This window comes from Lutra lutra, chromosome 7, assembly GCF_902655055.1.
Source record: "Lutra lutra chromosome 7, mLutLut1.2, whole genome shotgun sequence".
NCBI lineage: Eukaryota > Metazoa > Chordata > Mammalia > Carnivora > Mustelidae > Lutra > Lutra lutra.
In genome coordinates, this window is record NC_062284.1 from 25410936 (window position 1) to 25430981 (window position 20046).

General features: G+C 42.3%; 1 protein-coding gene and 1 non-coding gene across 5 annotated transcripts in view; both read left to right on the forward strand.

Moving 5' to 3' along the window:
• Positions 1-103: 103 nt before the first annotated feature.
• On the forward strand, positions 104-210 carry LOC125105766 (U6 spliceosomal RNA). Its single transcript, XR_007129032.1, has one exon. It is a non-coding gene; the product is annotated as a U6 spliceosomal RNA (small nuclear RNA).
• A 3088-nt stretch (positions 211-3298) lies between these two features.
• The window catches only part of GABRA5 (gamma-aminobutyric acid type A receptor subunit alpha5), an 84547-nt gene continuing 67799 nt past the window's right edge, over positions 3299-20046 (forward strand). The window contains exons 1-4 of one of the 4 annotated variants that reach the window (XM_047739219.1): positions 3299-3401; positions 4947-5006; positions 5428-5587; positions 19267-19388. In XM_047739219.1, coding sequence (XP_047595175.1) covers positions 5502-5587; positions 19267-19388 — 208 coding nt within the window. In that variant the 5' untranslated portion in view covers positions 3299-3401; positions 4947-5006; positions 5428-5501. Of the gene's footprint in view, positions 3402-3486; positions 3675-3791; positions 3927-4946; positions 5007-5427; positions 5588-19266; positions 19389-20046 lie in introns of those variants that run through there. The other 3 variants (XM_047739217.1, XM_047739220.1, XM_047739221.1) reach the window with 3 other exon arrangements.

A 20046-nucleotide genomic window follows, 5' to 3' on the forward strand; every position in this document is an offset into this window, starting at 1 on the left:
TCTCTAATTTATTTTAAAACAGTACTGGCTAATTAAAACATGGTCATAGTTTATATGTAGCCTTCAGATGACTACTATGGGAGTTCTAATTTAAATAAGGTGTGTGCTCTATTTGGCAGCACATACACTAAAATTGGAATGATATGAAGAAGATTAGCATTGCCCCTACACAACAATGACACACAAATTCATGAAGTGTTCCATATTTAAGAATGAATGAATGAATGAATGAATGAAATGAAAATAAAAGAAATAAATGATAAATTAAAAATACGGAGTATGCTTTCTGTGGATGGAGCATTTATTACATAGCACACCCTGTACCTTCTACCCTTGTTCCTTTGTTCTGTCTACCCTTGTTCTTGTGCTTTTTCTGATATTTTCTGTCCAAATACTCTTTCAGAGTCCAAATCAAGTGCCATCGTTCCCTGGAATTTTCCTTCTTCTTCCAGTCAAACTTGAGCTTTCGGTTTTATTAACAATAAAGACTGCCTTGTCTCTGTTTGGGCAAAGCACTTAAAAATCTGCTTTGAATACCCAAGAATCACCTTATTGTTCCATTAATGAAATAACTCAAACATCTATTAAAGTCCCAGCATGCGCTGGCACTGTGATGTTCTTACCTGCTTTTAGCCTGGATTTTCCTCCTCCCAACACTTTTTCTCTATACAGGTGAAATCTCTTCTAGAATTATGTCCTTCCCCGTCCAACAAAACTATTCAGAAGCTCCTTCTTATTTGCAGGAGGAAGTTAACTCCTTCCCATTTCCTGTCTTCTTGTACCTAGCTCCAGTACATCTGCCTCATCTTACCTCTTGCTTTCTTTACCCTGATTCTCCACAAATACAAAATTATCTACAGTCCCAAAAAATTGCCTTATTTTGTACAAGTTCGCTCTTAGCTTAGGACATCCTCCACTCAACTTGTCAAGCTCTGCTTCCTCATGGTGATATTGGTTCTCCATTTCAGCCATCTCTACTACACCTGCCCACATGAACAGAGCCTCCCTTCTCAGTCTCTGCTTTGGATGGCACAGAGGGGGTGTTATTGGGGCAAGTGCTCCCCCATTGCCCAGTTTCCCCATGTTCAGCTATTTTAGGCTCTCACACTGGAAACTAAATTCTTAATGAGACTGGTTAACCCCGAGGTTATGTGGAACTGGGGTGCCCTCTACTGCTTTCCAGAACTGTAACTATTTTGCTTTATGTCTTTCAATAAAAGGGAAAATGCTAATGGAACAAATGGGAATTCAGCTGATAGACTGTTATTTCTCAGGGCAAACACTGAATTCTGTATCAAAACAAATAAGCACTATTAAAATGGTAATAAGTATTCCTCTAAATATGAGTTTCTATATAATTTTGATATGTCATTATTTCACTATCCCTGTAGGTCCATCTAACCTAAGGCTCGGTTATATGTTCATAAAAATTAAGAAAAGAGACTGGGTTATCATGTCATCATACGGAAGAGGTAAGTATCTAAGCCACATGCTTAAATAAACTTAAAAGATTAGATTTTTTAAGATAATTTCCATTATGTTCCATATGTTCAATATGCACTGAAATTAAAAACTAATAGAAAGCTTACCCAAAACATAGATATTTTAAAATTGATTCATTAAAAGAACATAAATTCACTTATAGTGGATATTTCATTACTTATCAATGATATCTTGATAAGGTGTTATTGTGAAGATTTAAGGTCCATAACTCTCACTATTCCCAAAGTAATCTCTGAGTTCTCCACATTTTCTTTTCTTGCAAAAATTTCTGACTGACTTTGTTTCATAATCTGGAAGCTTTAAATTCACTAGTCATTTGAACTCTTTCATTTGTCTTATGCTGTTTTATCCTGAGAGAAAATTAGCTGTCACCGGTATACCTAAATCTAGAATTCTAACACCTAAAAGGTGAAAATTGTATTAAGTTGATTCTGATTGTTTTTAATTTAATGATTTTGGCTGTCAACAAGACTATCTCAGTGATAGGCCTTTTGAAAAATTAGAAAATGAAGAAATGTATGTGTTCAAGTTAACCAGTTTAGGATCAGAAAAGTCTTTCAAAATGAACATCTCATCTAATTTATATTTCATGCAGAACCACTAAAATCAGAATTATTTAATATTGTGGTAAATGTATATCCAGAGTAACACCTCCCGTATATTTGCAACATTTCATACATTCTTTTTATGTCTTGTTCAGGAATATATTTAAAATTACTCATTTTTGGAGAAACTCAGAATTTTTGAAATGTGCAAAAGTACCAGCAGGTAACTTAGATTTGGAACACCTGGTATTAGGCACAACTGAAGAATAAAGTAACTTCACACACTGAAAGATTAAAGATCCTTTCTGGAGCAGAGTTAGAGACTTGTCTTTTCTCACAATTATTCTGTTAAAAGTGACTATTAACAATGCAGTGTCACAAAAGCTGTGGAACAATAGTATAAAGCTCATCATTTTCTTGGTGGTTTAACTTTAAATCTTGATCATTTTCTCCCAGATGTTTTCATAGTCAAGAGGCATCTACCTCCTGAGGTACTGGGCTTGCCTTTTGCATCCATCTTGTTTGTGCTGCTTGAAGGGACCCTATTTCCTTCCAGTTGTCTTTTGTGCCACCTCGCAGGGTCTGTACCACCGAGACAGAGACAGACGTAACTCCACAACCCCAGTACTGAAACCCAGGTATGCATGGGTACCAGCGGCAGTGCAGTGCACCAATGTCCCGGTCCCAGGAGCTCTCCTTGGGGGACTTCCCGTTGCTTAACCACAGAGCTGCTCTCAGGTCTTCAGACCCACAACCCTTGCTATAGACACGGGTTTTTGTTGTTGTTGTTGTTGTTGTTGTTGTTGTTGTTGTTTTTGTAAAAAAATAACACTTCGGGGCGGGGGGGGGATGTATATTGCGATTAGGTAAGTGTTTAATTCTAATCTAATCCAGTTTTGCTCTTTCCTTCCCGTCGCAATGAATTACAGGTAAAAAAGGAGCCTCACTAAAGAGTTTCTTCCTCAAGACAGGAGGAGATCAGGGCATGGAGGCCTGTGTTGAGGACTGAAGAGGAACACCAGATTAGGGAGGTATTCAAGCTTGGACCTAAAAAGAAAAACTTGGCCCAATGACCTCTGGCTACCGCTTTGCTGACAGTCCCCCTCTACCTTTGCTGTAAAAAGGGGAAACCAGTGGTTATTACAGGAGGCACCAAATATGTTCCTGAAGGCCATCAAAAAACTTCAGATATATGGCCTATTCCAAACCAGGCCAAGCCGCGGGCCCTCAGCCCTCCCCCTCTGCTGAGCCGGCCCGAGGGCGCATTTGGTGAGAGTCTGGCGGCCTCTACCGGAGTGCCTCTGCAGAGGATCGTTCGTCAAACCCAGAGACGACATGTGGCGCTCAGGAGAGGTGAGAGCGAGCTCGCGAGTGCCCTGGGGGCGCGGGGGGATCTGCAGCGGGGCAGCGCGCGGCCTCGGGCGCGGCGCAGAGCGGAGCCGCAGGGCGGCGGCGGGAGCGCGGGGCGGCGGATCCGCTCGGCCGGGGAGAACTGGGCAAGTTCACGCTGGCAGCATGGGGCGGTGACGCCGCACCGGCCTTCCGCGCCTGCCAGCCGGGCGAGAGCAGGCGGAGGAGGAGGAGGACGATGCACCCTCGCCGACGGCTCGCCTTCCTGGCAGCGGGGTAAGAAGATGCGGGCGAGGGTGAGAGAAAGGGCAGCCCCGGCCGGGCGCGCACCCCTCCCCTCGGCGCTCTGGAGCCGCGAACTGCATGGCCCGGGAGGGGAGGTGGAGAGCAGGCGGGGCGCCGCAGGCGGCCGGGAGCGCAAACTTTCCCTCGGCGACTGCGGGGGCAAAGCCAGCGCGGGAGGGCAGGGGCGGCCTGAGCGGTACAGCGTGGCCGGACGGGGCACCAGGGCTCACCGCGGGCCCGCTGGTAGGACTTAGGGTGTGGGGACACACGCCGCCGCCGTCCCTGGAGCCGGAGGGGCGAAATCGCCCACCTGGAGAACCCCGCCAGCCCCGGGGCTCTGAGGCGCGGGGTGTCCCGGCGCTGCTTGCGGGGTGGGCGCGGACTCCGCGGAGGTGTCGCGGGTGGGTTGGGCGGGCTGCTAGAGGCCGGGGGTCTCGGAGCCGCCGCTGCACAGCGCGCTCCTCGCCGAGGAGGCTCCGACCTGAGGCTAGAGCATTGGAGGTGTGTGAGGGCCGAAACGAGCGAGGAAGGGTAGGGGAGCGGGAGGCGCTGGGCGCGCTGCTGCGGACAGGGCGGGAGGCCGCCGCTGTCCGGCCGCCGGCGCCAGGTTGGCTAGGCTGCGGCTCCGCAATGCCGCCCCCGCGCCCACCTGCGCCCGCAAGCCCCCACAGTGGTCTGGCGGCCGCGGGAGCGGAGCCTTTCTTTGGGGGTCCTGGCTCAGGGCTGAGGGCGGCAGGAGGCGCCGCCCCGGCTTCCCGCATGCAGCGCCGAGTGCTCGCCGCCGGGAGTACGGCCCCGGGTCAGGCGACAAGCCCCAGGACGCGCCCAGGCGACCACCGTATGGCACGCTGCCCTTCTTGACAGGAGGGCTTCAGCTTCGGAGGTGGAAGTACCTGTTGTATGTTTCCCAATTCCGGAGTTCGCCAGGGGTCTCGTTGGGAAAATGTTCCTTCTGAACACGCGGTGTTCCTCTATAGTGTGCACCTATTTGCGTTATGCGCATATCGAGAAATATGTGCCTTCGCTAAGGTTAGTTGCAGGGCCCAGGGACTGTGCCTGCCTGGACTTCAAATGCATTAATTAGGGCCCAGCACAGAGATGAGAGACTTCCCCAAATGTAGTGATTAAGTTATTTAGTTATGGGGACAGAATGCTGAGAAAGTGGCAACCTTCTCTTATAAGCAGATCTTATTTTATCGTGATCCTGTAGATTTGTTTCTTAAATGTGCCTTTTTTCCCCTCTTTCCACATACTTTCTCTCAGCACCTTGCAGAACAAGGAGTAGCTTGCTGGCTTTGAACGCGTGGCAAATATTTCAGAAAGGTAAAATGATTCCACTTGTGGATTTGACAGATGCAAAAAAAAAAAAAAAACCCACAATCAGATAACTTCAAACATTTATTCTAATAATAGGACTAATGGGTCATTTGATAATATGTTGAGAAATAAAGCAAAGTATTTGAAACGTGTAAGAAATAAATTAGAATGAATCTGCACTCTGACTAAAAGCGGAAATTAAGCCCTATTGTAACTCCTTTTCATGCCCCAACTTACTGCCTAGTAGACACAAATAACACAGTGGAGCTGTGTTGGTGAAGGACGGCCAGGTTCCTTTCTCTTTGTAAATTGTGCTGCTGGCAGTATGAGTTGATTTCAGGAGTTGTGACACACACACACACACACACACACACACACACACACAAACATTCATGTTGTATGCTTTCTCCCTTTGTGTACCTTTCAGCTTCAAGATCAAGTTGGAGAAAGGAACAGTTATTCTTCAAAATTCATCTGCTTCAACTATTATTCTTATTGGGAATGGACAATGGAATGTTTTCTAGCTTTATCATGATAAAAAACCTCCTTCTCTTTTGTATTTCCATGAACTTAGCCAGTCATTTTGGGTGAGTTACCGTCTATGCTTTTATTTTATGGGTTTGGTGCACAAGTGCCTTTAAGAAACTTTGGTGACTAGTACATCTCAAACCCTCCCTTTCGTCTTTGCAGTCCTGTGCCCTTCCATTTGTTGTAAATAGAGTCCTCGCCCTACCCCACACTCTTGTTTTGAGCAGGGCTATGCTACAGAGTATGTTTTCAGAAATGGAAGCAGAGGTGGTTTCAGAGGAGTCAGCTGTGTTTTCTCCTACTCAGGTTAAAACAAGATTTCTAAGTCCTCATGCATGAAGGACACTTACTGATTGTCAGTGTTTTGGTTGCCTTTCTTGGTTCCATTATGCAAAGCAATTGCCTTGACAGCAAATCCACACTGTGTGGCATTGACAAGGACTTAACAGTGGTCCTGGCCTGAAGCAAAGGCTTTGAAAGTGGCCACCTGAATGCCAGTGCAGATACTAGAAACTACACGTGTCTGAAGATCTGCAAGACACACCTGGCCATCAGGCATTATTGATTTCTAGAAGCTCTTTCACATTGACCTTTAGTATTAGCATACTGATTATAATCTTTTTGTTTTGTTCTGTTTTGTTTCCATCAAACTAGGCATAACCAACATTCCAGGCAAGTGTTCTTATAGGTGCTGATCTTCCCCCTCTCCTCCAACCTCCCAAAAATTGTTCTGGCTAATCAAAAGGAGTATAACTTGAAGTCAATGGAGTATAATTAAGAAATTAAATTTCATGACAAAAGTTGTCAAGCACTTGTTCCGTAAAAATCGGTTCCAAAAGTTCCACAGTGTAGTCCGCACTCATGTAAATCATGGAGGGATCTTGAGCACACAGCAGCTCTCTTACCACCCAGAGACCCCTTCTTTCTGGCCAGTTGGGAGGACCCTCTCAGGTACATAACATTCTCTGTCCTGTGGTCATTTTCTGCTCTTCTGACCTTATCAGGTCTCTACAGAGGAGAGAAACTGTGACCATTTGCAGTTGTCATGGCTGGTAAATGCCCACACTGGGACTGTAATCCAGGTCAGCCAGGGGCATGCCCATCCCTCAGCACTGTCAGGGCGGCAGCCCGAGCATGCTGACATGCACAGCCAGAGTATTCCCTTGGGACAGAGTATTCGTTGTTATTTTTGCCTTGCTGATCATCTTGACTTGACACCTCCCCTATCCTGTCTTCAGTTTCCTTATCTGTTCAATGAAACTTTTCCTTTCCAAAGTCTCTCCCAGCTGTCAAATCCTATGAACTATGGTGTTCTGGGTGTTCTCCTGAATGAAAACTTTGTAAGTGAACTCATTCATAGTATTCACATTTCCAAGTTAAGACATGAGGGAGGTAGTATGTTTACTGACATACCGTATGTATTTAGCAATATTTCAGAAGTGAGGAATATGCTAGGATTGGAAACATTTTCTTTTTAAGATTTTGGTCCAATCTATTATCGTGAATTTGCGTTCTGTAGGCATGAAGTTTCTACACTCCCTGGTGGCTGTTAGTCTGAAGTATGAAGTAATGTGCATATATGGAGGCTAGCCTTTAGATGCAGCTATGCTTTCTTATTTAATTTGGTGGTTTTCGGAGATCAACTTCAAAATAGAGAGATAATTGCTAGTTTCCAGAAGCTAATACTATACAAGTGGTATAGGACACTTCAACCTCCCTATAGAATTAGCTGTGAGAGAAGTTTTGAGTTTCAGTTATAGGCTCAACAGTCCATCCTGAAACAATGCCTACTAACTGCAGAAAGTCTGTGAGACACAGAATATCACATAAAAAAAGAAAATGTCCTCAACTCCACCATACAGAAACAATCATCTTTTATATTTTGGTGTCTTCTTTCATTTGCCTCTGTGCATATTTTTATACAGTTGGGATGATATTGCACCTTCAGTTTTGTACTGTGCTTTTTTCATGCTTTTTTGGTTATTACAGTTTCTTTAAAATATATGATTTAAAAATGGGTGAATATTATTACACTGCATGAATGCTTCATCATCTGCTACTTCTCTAATTTGGGGTGTTTACATTCTTTCTGATTATGCTGTATAAAATTTTCCTATAGTGAACACATTTGGCTTTAACTGTTTTAAATATTTGAGACCATTTCTATTAGAAGATATTTCTATAAGTTGATTCTTATATCAGGTTCCCTCATGCTTTTAACTTGTGACCCTGTGTGTCCAGTTGCATTCAGTGAAGTAGGGTCGCCAGTAAAGTGAAAAGGTGGGTTTCAAAAACCCTGGCCAGACACAAAAGCCATTTTAACATCTGGGAGCATAAGTTTCTATTGATTTTCCTTCTTATACAAGAGCTTTCTTATACAAGGCTCCTCTCACTTGCTTATACTTTAAATGTACTTAGGAATTAACTTTGTTAAATTGCAAAGAAAGTTTCATAGCACTCATTTGGCTTAAAATCTTGACAAAATAATAGCTATGCAATATGGAACACCTATTGTTATGTTATCTGCTTTAGGTAAATCCTAGGAAGAACCTTATGAGCTAAACACTATTAGCCCAGTCTTACAGTCTGGGAAGGTAAGAGAGAGGGAGAGCTAACCCAGCCAGGAAGCCAAGATTTCTTACTTAGCACTCCTCCGTGATTCAGCCCTGGTGGTCCTTGGCTACACGGGGCTTGCTGGGCTGGTCTGAGTCAGACCAATCTATAGAGGAGGGGAATGCAATTCTGGAAGGCATTCTCTGCATTGGGGTAGAGAGAGTTTTCTGTTCTGAGATTAGGGGGAGAAAAAGAGTGATGGTAAGCTCTGTCTTTTCCCCCTAAAGAACGCATTTGTTTGATTAGGTTTCAGAGAAAGATGAAAGGGGCAGCATGTAAGGCCCTAAATTTGAACATTTCGGGACAAGAGAAATACTGACTTCTGCAGATGTATAAAAGAAACCAGACAAATGGTGGAGAGCAAAGAGGGTTACAGAAGACCAGTCAGGGAACAAAAGGAAAAAAGGCAAATGTGAGCTTTTGTGCATATACTTAGTGTTTGTGACAAGTATGTGGATTTGGCAATCAGAAAATTTATAAGTGTAATAAGTAAAACATATTTGGTGATTATGTAAGATAATTAATGTGAAACTGCTTTGAAAATACACGAGTATTCTTTCTTTTGCTTCTCCCGATTTGATCAGAGTCACCAGCAGCTCATTTTCAATAGCCTTTATAATTCTTTTATTAGTTTTAAGTTATATAACAGAGAATGAGTCAAACATATAATGGGACAGAGGCCTTATTTGACTGTCAGCCTTATGCTATGTCACGTTCAGAGACATGGTATTATTTGAAGCGTTGTAATTATTTTAACAAGACCAGTAATCAGAAGAACACAGTATCAAAAAACTAGCACAGAAACGATATTTGACTCAATGTAATGTCCAAATACATAATATTAAATTTAAACTGGAATTAATTTATTATCATTTGAAAAATCATAGTTTATCGGACTTGACAGACCAGTGATAATTATAAGATAAATTTGAGGATTATCAACTTAATAATAAGGTAAAATTTATTTTCATTCATTTATTTGTATTAAATGTATTTTAGGAGTTTATCTATTGGAAAACAAAAACTGCATTAGCATTTTATTACATGGGAACTACAATTTAAATATACTTTAGAAACCATGTTTTATCATTTGCAATTAAAAGGAGATTCTTGTAGAAGTAACTTATGAACATGAACAAAGTTATTCTTTATTTGTCTACCTAAGTATGCTAACCTGGACCTTTGGTTTCATGAAGAGAGCTTTCTCATACACGTTCTCAAGGACGGTTCTTTTCTTTTAACTGGAGCAGAAAGTACATTCTCTCTGAATCATTCAACTCACAATGTCTTTTTAAATGGCATGTTTTCTCTTATGAATCCCCAGATGGCAAGTTCTTTCTGCACTGTAGCTGCAGGTTCATGAGGCACAGGACAAACGGTCATTGTAACAATTATAAAAACACAGGGAAGCATCACCTAAGCAGTTGGGACACTTGCAGGTGGTGGAATATCTAAGTGGAGGCCCCAGGGATAGCCAGAGATCAGAAGTGTAGTTCTTGTGCATAGCAAAAATTTTAGGTGACTAGGACTTTGCTACAGAGTAATACCCAACATTTTTTTTTTTTAAGGTACCAAAAGAAAATACTTTCCAATCACGTGCTTTAGAGAGGAAACTTTTAGCATGTTCGTCATGCCAACAGGCAGTGAGCTAAGTAAAGCTTAGAAGGACAGTCGACCAGCACCGACCCAGCCGACCCGGTCTGGCGAACAGCTCCAAGATGAGTCACTGGCTGGGTTCAAGGGGAGAAGGAGATTGTGGGCTTTTGGATTTTTACAAAGGTGCAATTGCATAACATGCATATTTTAACTGGTGTGAAATTTCAGAGGAAAATATTAGAATCAAAAGTAAAAAGAAATCTTATAACTCTGTTGGTAGCAACAGTAATTAACAGTGTTTATATGGGCATATCTCCTTCATTTCTAGAAGGCCATTTCAAAAAATGTGCTATTTAATTTTCTACTACAAAAAAATTTAAAAAAAAAAACTCCTTTTGTAGATGAAAAGAGTTCAGGCTGACGAGCATAGGGAAATGTGTCTAAATTTCAAGGGAAAGTGGCAGAATCAGGATCCATATCAGGGATCAGGACCTGGGCCAGTCCTCTCCATTGTGGGACCTTCTCCAAAATGTCCTGATATAATGATTGCAGTCTAAAGGGAAAGAACGGGGGTGGAAATCTATACATTGGAAACAAAAGAATATCCTAATCTAGAACTCAAATAACACTGTTCTAAAGATAGTGTGTCTACCACTGCTCAAGTAAAATCAAACACAAAATATCTCCTATGAAATAAAATATTATAGAGAAGTGATCATATGAGGGAAAGAAAGATATGCCAGGAAACAGGCTTCAGTGATTCATTGAATACTCTGTTTTATTTGTATTTATTTAACAATTCATTTCAAAATCAAAAAGCAAACCTAAAAATATATTAAATCCAGAACCAGATCATTTTCAATTTTAACAAACAAAAAAATTTGGGCCATTACTCTATAATCAAATTGGCTCCTGTTTTAGGACCCCTGTCAAGTATATAATAGTGTTAGGTATCACTTTGACAGAGAGCAGTCAGGTACCTCTGATCTCTGTTGCTGCACACTTGCTGTGTGGCTGCGGAGAAATTTCTAAACCTGCCTGCAACTCAGTTTCCTAATCTCAAAGTGGAGTTATTAATGGATCCCACGTCACAGGGCTGATATGGAGGATACATTGCCGAATGTATGCTAAATGCTGAAACAAGGCCAGGTGGTGGGGGGTGTGCTGAGTATAGGCTAGCTATCTTTTTAGATGTTGGGACCAGGAGGCACCCAAGGTTTACTAAGACCTACAGGGCAAGCATGGTGCTGGGCCTAGGGCCAGAGCATGGCAAAGTCAATAACCTTAATCATGTCTGCAGAGTCTCCCTTGCCATGTAAAGTAGCACGTCCACAGTCACAGTCTGGGATTAGGGTGTGAGCATCACAGAGAACAACGCCTTACTGCTGCATCAATGTGCCAGGCACTGTTCTAGGTGCTGAGATCCTGCAGTGGGCAGAGATTGCCTGCCTTCAGGGAAGGTGCATTCTCCTGTGTAGTGAACAAATACATTCAATTGGGACACAATTGCTATGAAGAAACAGAGTAAGAGACAGTGAATGTGCTAGAGACAGATGCCTTAGCAAACATCTGAAGGCAGTGAGGACATGGGCAGTGCTGTGTAGAGAAGGTTGAAAGGTGAGAGGAGCAGTGAATGCACTGGCATGCTTGACATGAAGGGGCAACGAAAGCAGTATAAGGAAGGGGGGTAGGTAGGAGGCTTAATCAGAAAGGCAGTGGGGAGAGGAGAGGGTCAGATCATGAAAAACTTTGTAGGACATGCTAGGTAGTACCAAGAAGAGCAGTTGGCTATTATAGGTCATAGAGGGTCTTTGAGGGGTTTTAAGTAGGAGTGAGGTATGACCCAATTGAGATATGACAATAATGTGACAAAGTTTAAAGGTTGCTCTGGCTGCTGAGTGGAGGATAGAATAGAATCTGGGGTGGGGGTGGATAGTAGAGGAAGTAGCAGAGATGGCAGTTGAGAGAAGAATACAGCAGCACAGGGAAGGAATGATTTGTTGATGGGTTGATGAAAGAAAGGAGTCAAGGATGATACCCCTTACCCCCAGGTATTTGACCTAAGAACATGACACGTTCAATTGCCTACTATTGAGCTAGAGAAGACAGCAGGAGAAAAAGTTCTAGCAAAAATCATGAGTGCAGCTATAGATGTGTTAAGCCCTGTTAGATATCCAAGGGTCCAGACAAGCTATTGGACATAAAAGTCCAGAGGTCAGAAAAAGCCTGGCCTGGAAACATGAATTGCAAGTCTTTCATCTATGGCGGATATTTAAAGCCACTAGACTGGATGAGATCATTTAGAATTGACTGTAAACCGAGTAAAGTTACCTAGACTGTGCCCTAAGTTTAGGAGGGTAAGGGGGTGAGGGCAAGCAAGAGGAGGAGGCCAGTGAAGATAGGAAGAACAAAGAGGGCAGCATCCCGAGGCCAGGTGGAGGAAGTGTTGTGAGAAGGGAGACATGGTCGGATGAGGATTGAGACTTGATCATTGGATTTGACAGTGTTCAGTAGCCTCCAGAAGAGAGGCTTCGTTGAGATGCACACAGCAAAAGCCAGACTGGAGTGGGTCCAAGAGAAGGGAGGAGAGGCAGCAGAGGTTTCTAGTGTAGACAGCTTTTTTTTTTTTTAATTTATTTGACAGACAGAGATCACAAGTAGGCAGAGAGGCAGGCAGAGAGAGAGGGGGAAGCAGGCTCCCTGCTGAGCAGAGATCCCGATTCAGGGCTCGATTCCAGGACCCTGGGATCATGACCTGAGCCAAAGGCAGAGTCTTTAACCCACTGAGCCACCCAGGCGCCCCTCTAGTGTAGACAACTCTTAAGTGAGTTTTGAGAAAAGGGGCAAAGAATGGAACAATAACTGGAAGGAATATGAGGTGAATGAGAGATGTTTTAAAGACCTGTTATGTTGCAGCAGATGTAATTACTGATGGGAATGATTGGGAAGGGAGAGAAAACTATGTGAGATCAACACCAGGATGGTTTATGTGCAGCATAATCACACATATAGGGCATCCAGTGTGATTGGGGAGAGTCTAGGGAAATGTGGGTAGGATTAGATGAAAGGAGTATGGCCTGCAAGAAGGGAGACCTGTGTTTTACCTTGTAGGCTATAGGATTCTGACTGGGCTATAGTGATAGGGATAAAAGTAGAGGCTACATGGAAGGTGCAAGCAGGGGTAGGCTAGAGCACTGTGTAGGGAGCTGATAGGCAGGAGTGGAGAGTGAAACCAATGGCAGTGGGAGCAAGCTAAGAGTTCTGGCATAATTTCATGACCATGACTTTGTGCACATGAGACACATTTCAAGTCCATGGTTCCACCACAAGAGGGGATGACTCTTATTTGGAAACTTGGAATTGCCTTTCATTGTCTAGCTAGTCTCTACCATGTTTGTTATTTTCTTTTATGTAGTTTTTGAAATGGTTAAAGTAGCGTGCAATGGAAATTTCAGGAAAACATCACCAAATGGTGCCACTTAGAGGTATTTATTTAATAAGGTGAAAGTGACAAGCAAATAATCTGAAGATCTATTTCTCAGAAGTAATTAAATACTGGAGAAAAAAATGCAGAAATGCAATTTAAGAAGACAGAGAAGCTGCCACTTAAAAGCAATCTAGTTCAGTTCCCAAAGTAAGTTCATTGCCATTATTGATCCCGTTTTATGTAAATCAAAAATGGCTATCAACATAAGCGGAGATAACATCACAAAGAAATGTGTCACACCTTGCCTTCCGTAGCAACAATTATGGAACAGTTCTCAACAGATTTTTCTAAACCCCGGCAATGATGACATAACTGTTGACCTTGTACTCTTCTAAGTGCCAAAATAAGACACCCTCAGGCATCACCTGATGAAATACCTTTAAAGCTGGAATCTGCAGCATATTCTTATTACTACCGTTGTTATCATTAGAAATTATAATACTGGAAGATAAATAGATTAAGTTATGTTAGAGTAAAATCCTTCACAGTTCCTCAAAAAGAAACTTACTCTGAGATTGAACTATGATACAATTCCCCTTTCAGAGTAATGTGTGGATTCTACTGCAGGGTTAACTCTGTGTGATAACTGGCTAATTTGGGGGATAGCTTGCTTGGGATTCCCTTTCCTGTTGTACTCAGACTCTTCCTTATATCCGCCCTCAGAAAACTTGTTGCCTCTGTCACCACTGACATGGCCTGAGTAACTGGCCTCAATGCCTCTGGCCTTGCCTTTGCCAAGTCTATCATCCACAAAGTGCCAAAGGGCCAGAGGGAAATAAAGTGCACCTGTTTAAATGCTTTAAAGCTCCCACTACCTTCAGGACTGACTCTAGGAGTGCAGCATGGCATGTGAAGTCCTTTATGGTTTAATGTGTGCTGTCTCTCCACTAGCATGCGTTACTTTACTCACCAAAGATCGTTCTTAACCTCTACAAGCATCATTGTTTTCTTTCCCAAGTCCACTGCTCACAACCCCTTCAACATCCCCTTCTTTGACTTGAGAGCAGGTCAGTTCTCCTTTCTGGTGGCCCTGGACAGAGCTCCGTCTCATTCCTTTAGGTTCCTAGAATGTCTTGTGCATCCTATAGATCCCTACACTTACCATGTTTCTGTTGAAATACTCTGTGAATGTGACCGATTCTTTTAGAACACAGCTGTGTCCTGCAGGTTGGGAATACTATCTTTGTCATCTTCATATACCCAGTACTCAGCGCAGTACAAGATACATAAGTGGTTGACCTTCCAAAATACATTGTTGAGCTGAGCTGGTGGAATAAACACTGAGCCTAGTCATATAGCCTCTTGAAGACATAACAGGGGAGAGAAGCTCTCTGATGTCATGTAGAATCACTCTGGCTGTTGGCTTCAAGAGCAGCCTTTCCATTTCTAATCTAGATAGGCCTAGAGCCACCAGGACTGCACATGAGCATCACTTGGGGACCTTAAAAAAAATTGCTGGTTCTTGTTTCTCCTGGATTGATTAAAGCCACACCTCTGGGGCCTAGAAATCAGAAAGAAGTTAATGCAGGAGTCCAGAATCAAATGCCCTGAAGAAGTCAGTAAGACAACAAGGAGGGATGGAAATTTACACAACTGCCAAGAGTTTACTCTTTCTGAAGACGCTCATATTTCTTTTTCTTAAACACTGTTAAATCCATTTGTGGACCAAATTTCTTGAGGTTCTCATTCTGACTTCATCAGAAGTCCCTGAATGGCCCAAAACTTCAAGTTGGATGGAGTTCCACTGCATAGCTTTTTGAGAAGCCCATCCACACCCCTGAGCTTCATTCTGCTGTCCTACTGCACACCCATGTCCCTGTGCATTTCACAGCCACAGCCTTCCTTTCTCAGCTTAGAATATGGGATTCAGTGGCCTTATTTCCTTATTTTTCAAACTTTCTTCAAATTCTAAAGTCATTGTAAAAGAGCTTAAGTTTAGTGATCAAGACCTCGTATATTTTGTGTGGAACAATATTTGAGCAAGGAAATCTCACGTGTTTTAAGAAGAATGGTTGGTTCTATATTTCCTTTATTTTATTTTATTATTTTATTTTATTTTTTAAATATTTTATTTATTTATTTGAAAGAGAGAGAGAGAGAGCCCGAGAGCGTGCATGAGTGGGGTGAGGGGCAGAGGGAGAAGCAGACTCCCTACTGAACAGGGAGCCCTGACACTGGGCTGGATCCCAGGACTCCAGGATCATGACCTGAGCTGAAGGCAGATGCTTAACTGAGCCATGCAGGCATTCCCTACATTTCCTTTATGATTTCCTTTCTAGAACATCAATAATCTGGCAGTGTTGGAACTCTTCACATGGACTAGATATGACATGTTTTTGTAGACAAAATACACTAAATATAAGGAAACAGTTCATATTTTAAGAAAGCCTAGTTAATTAAGATTACTACTGAAGGGTCAGCCACCAAACTTTTAAAATATTTCTTATATGTCCAAGGCTATTGTCAGTAATAATGGGGATCTGGCCTCAGCTCACAAAGATCTACTCCCCCACAGAACTGAGCCTTTAGCTTCTCCTTGAAGCAATTGTGTACTCACAGTTGACCTAAGGATCAGCAGAGATCCTTGGTTGTAGTCGATACAATTAAGAAAAACTGAATTGGAATGCTGGCAAGCTCAAGCCTGCTGTCTGACCGTAAGTGGAGTCAAAGAGATGAGGGCATCTTAAGTTTCCATCTGGAGGCCTCATAGATGTAACCATATGTTATTGCTCACTGAAGGCATAGCGTTTTTATATTATTTTGTTTTTCATGTGGTTTCAACTAACCAAAATGGAAAAAAGCAAGCTGAAGTTACTTTATACCTTAGGAGCAGTCCTCACAGATTATGCACCTTGAGAGAGGCACACCTAAGTTTGCCAAAGATCTGTGAGATTCTCCTGTGTGCAGGCATATCACATGTGTTCTATGAGATGGGGAGGACCTTCCTCTCCATGGCTGTGGAAATGTTGCATTTCATAACCACACGCTGCAAATTAACCATTTTTGAGGATAATCTGAGACCTCAGAAGGCTTCCTGGTTGTTCCTGAGAGAAAACCTCAACTCCTGCCCTGACAAGCATTTTCAGAGATTCTTTTAGAATGTTTCCTACCGCCTAGGTCCTAGCTTCTGTAAAAAGAAAGAAGTCACAGAAAATCTCCAACCATGGCCTCTATTGTAAATAGGCCCTTAAATAATTACAGGAAGCAGTTATAGCAGAACAGGACCGACACTGAAATTGATCAGTAAATGGAAGGTGAGATTTGAAATGCTTAAGCCTTGCATTCATTGCATTGCTGTTGGCAATGATTTGGGTATTTGTGAAATAGGTTTCAGAGCCAGGTGAGATAGTGTTTCTTTGGAACTGTAGTGAAGCAGACAGAGTACCAGAGGGCCAAGGGAGGCAGCGGTCATGGAGATGACCCCTACAAGCACACAGTGTCTGGAACATCTTGGATGGTCAGTGATGCAGTCAAGGTTTGTCTCCTAATAGCTAGGGCTGTTCAGATCAAATGTAATTTAAGAACACTTCACAACAGATAATAAATAGCTTAGAAAAACGTACTTGAAACATTGATACACTTTTTCTTTTCTCTTTTTCTGATTCATAGTGATATTTTTATTTTTTAATTAAAAATTGAGATATAACTGATCATATAATTTGTTGATTTGATACATGTATATATTGCAAAAGGATTACCACTGTAGCCTTAGCTAACACCTCCCTCATTTCTCATAATTATCATTTCTTCTGAGGCTCCTGGGTGGCTCAGTCAGTTAAGTGTCTGCCTTTAGCTCAGGTCATGATCCTAGGATCAAGCCCTGTGTAGGGCTCCCTTCTGGGCAGGGAGCCTGCTTCTCCCTCTCCCTCTGCCTGCTGCTCCCCCAGCTTGTGCTCTCCCTGTCTAATGAAAAAATTAAAAAAAAAAAATCCTTTCTTTTTTGTGGTTAGAACATTTAAGAGAGAATCTTTTGGCAGTTTAGAAGTTTATAATATAGTAACTGACTGTAATCACTATACTGTGCATTAGATCTCCAGAACTTAATCATCTTCTAGTTACAAGTTCGTATTCTTTGACCAGCATCCCCAGAATTCCCCACCCGTAACCCCTGCTAACTGCCATTCTACTATTTCTGCAAGTTTTTTTTTTTTTTTTAGGTTGCACAAGGAAGTGATCTGCTTTCTCTGCTAGTGTGTATGCTGTCACCTCCATGCTAAGTAAAGAGCCAGTGAAGGCCCCCTCCCCAAACCAGACAGTTAGACATGGCCTAGAATTAAATAATCAAACTTGTTGATAAGAGTTATGACCACCATAAGAAGTGGACAGTGAGGCCAGATTTAGTTTGAGCAGTTTACTCAATTGGACAAGTACAAAATGTCACTGTTTCTTTCTCTCACAAACCCAGGGGACAGTGGTAAGGCCTATTGTCCTAGTATTAGGTCTGTGAGGCTGAAGGTTTCATTATTCTCAAGAGTGGAACTGTGGTGGATATAAGAGGAAGGGAATTTGATATTTTCAAACACTAAGTCACAGAGTAAAAAAAAAAAAAAAAAAAGTCTGTGGGCTGTGGGCTGCATATGAACAGGACTGAATTTTAGTTTGTTAGAGTTTCAACTGTATACTTAATGGTGATGTGAAAATTAGATCAAAAGAACTTTATACTCTCTCATTCAAAAGGGAATAGCTTTAAAGCAGTAAAGAATTGATCTGTTTAGATGCAATCAATACAAATGACCGAGTGTCAAGAACTGGGTGGGGCAAGCATACATCGATTCTGCCCTCAACATCCAACTGCTGATGGTTGGTCTTACTCTCAGTGCAGGGAATTTATGACAAAGAAATCGCCATTAGTGGAGCTGGGGCACCATAAGAGACACTTTAGGGAAATCCCAGGGATCTCCTGTTCTTCTCCCAAGTGCCCAGGGTGCTAACTTCCTGGGACCCACAGCTGGCTTTCAGCGGCATAAGTTCTACCTGAAACCAAGCTATATGTGTAGGCCGAGGTCTAGGTAATTCCAAACATCTTGCTTTTTTGCAACATTTGAAAGCAGCCATAGAAACCTGTGGTGGGATCCATGTTCCTGAAGTGTATTACCTTCTTCTAGACTTAGGGTTTTTTTTTTCCCTCCCAAATAATTTCCTCAGTTTGCCCATGTGTGCTTGAGGCAGTTTCTCATTTCCATCTGCTCCAGATCATCTACACAAATGTTTGGAACCTGGATAAATGCACTGAATTGGAAAATCCAGGACTGTTCTAGGTTTTTCTTTGAAGGTTCAGCCTACTCTTCTTGGGGTTTTGCTATAAGTCTGATATGCTGGGTCATTCAGAATACTGTGCTCCCTGAGTCCCTGATCTGAGGTGATACTGAGTAAACCCTGATAAGGGTTTTCAGTCCGGTCTTTACAATTCATGTCCCCTGGGTCATGTACCTTGGCTGGAGCTGAATGTGCTAGCAACAGCAGTGCTGGTGAGTGAGGAAGCCCAGAGACATTTCACAAACTTGATTGTTTCTGTCACCATATGCTCTAATTCTGGCATACTGCTCATGGCACAAATGCTCCCAATTAGGGATGCAGTGAAATTTGGGCCCACCAGTCTTTCGAATTGCATCATTTTGAACATCTTTTCCACACTCCACTGCTCATTACAGGTGATTCATTAACAATATGAAAACTCAGTTTTTCTGTGTTTAACCCAACCAAACATCTGAACTCTCCTAAGAGTGGATTAGGCACTGCTAGTCTAAATTTTAACAATGGCTATAATCCTAATAGAAACTGTGCCTCAGAATCAGGCAAAGATGGTTTTGAGCATCATGTTCTGTTGATGGATGACCAGCCCAGAACCAGCACACTCTAATGGAAATTCCAGAATTAAGGCTTGTCTGTGAAAAACAATAGCTTAAATTAGTAGAGGAGATGTTTCTCAGGTGCCCTCCCTCCAAGGCAAGTCACCATATTGTTTTCTGGTTTCTGTATTTTGAGAAGAATTTGTAAATAATATTTAATGCACGTTTGAATTCTTGTTTCTCTGTTAAAAAGCTTTTCACAGATGCCAACCAGTTCAGTAAAAGATGAGACCAATGACAACATCACAATATTTACCAGGATCTTGGATGGGCTTTTGGACGGCTATGACAATAGACTGCGGCCTGGCCTTGGAGGTGAGTAGGTTCTCCTCTGCTGCAGCCCACTAAACTTGGCCTCACTCTCACATCTGCTGTGATGCAGTCCATTCGTTCAAGAGCTTCCTTGCCAGGAGTTTGCACTGATGGTTGTTGCAAAGGCTCCCAGTATCCTTTGTTGTCATTCCCCAGGTACAACAAGCTGGGGGACGTGGTTTATCTGCAAACTCCCTTTTCTTCAGATAATCTATCCATTCTGCTTCACTTAGGAAACAGTTCCTCTGTGTTACTAAAGCCAAAATTACCTTATGCCAAGAAATAACACATAATCAACTTCCTACTCTCATATTGATGCAAATCCTTTTTGCAAATCCTTTCCACAATCCATTGTTTAATGCAATTGCTCTTTATATCTTCATATATTATGTTTAATTTTTTCACTAGGACCATAATCATTGTATTTACTTTAACCCCATGGAAGTTGATAAAAATAAGTGGTGAGCAAAACATGTTTTCAGGGCACAATTAGAACAGCTTAATTTTGTGTTGAGACTCATGTGCTATCTCCAGGCGTGTGCAGTGCCCTTGGCTGTAGCTGATTTAGATGTGGTGCATTTGAACTTGTTCCATTAGGTAAGTTAGAGACCCTCTAGCAACTACATTCTTAGAGGAAAAAGTTCTTTTCCATTATTGCATT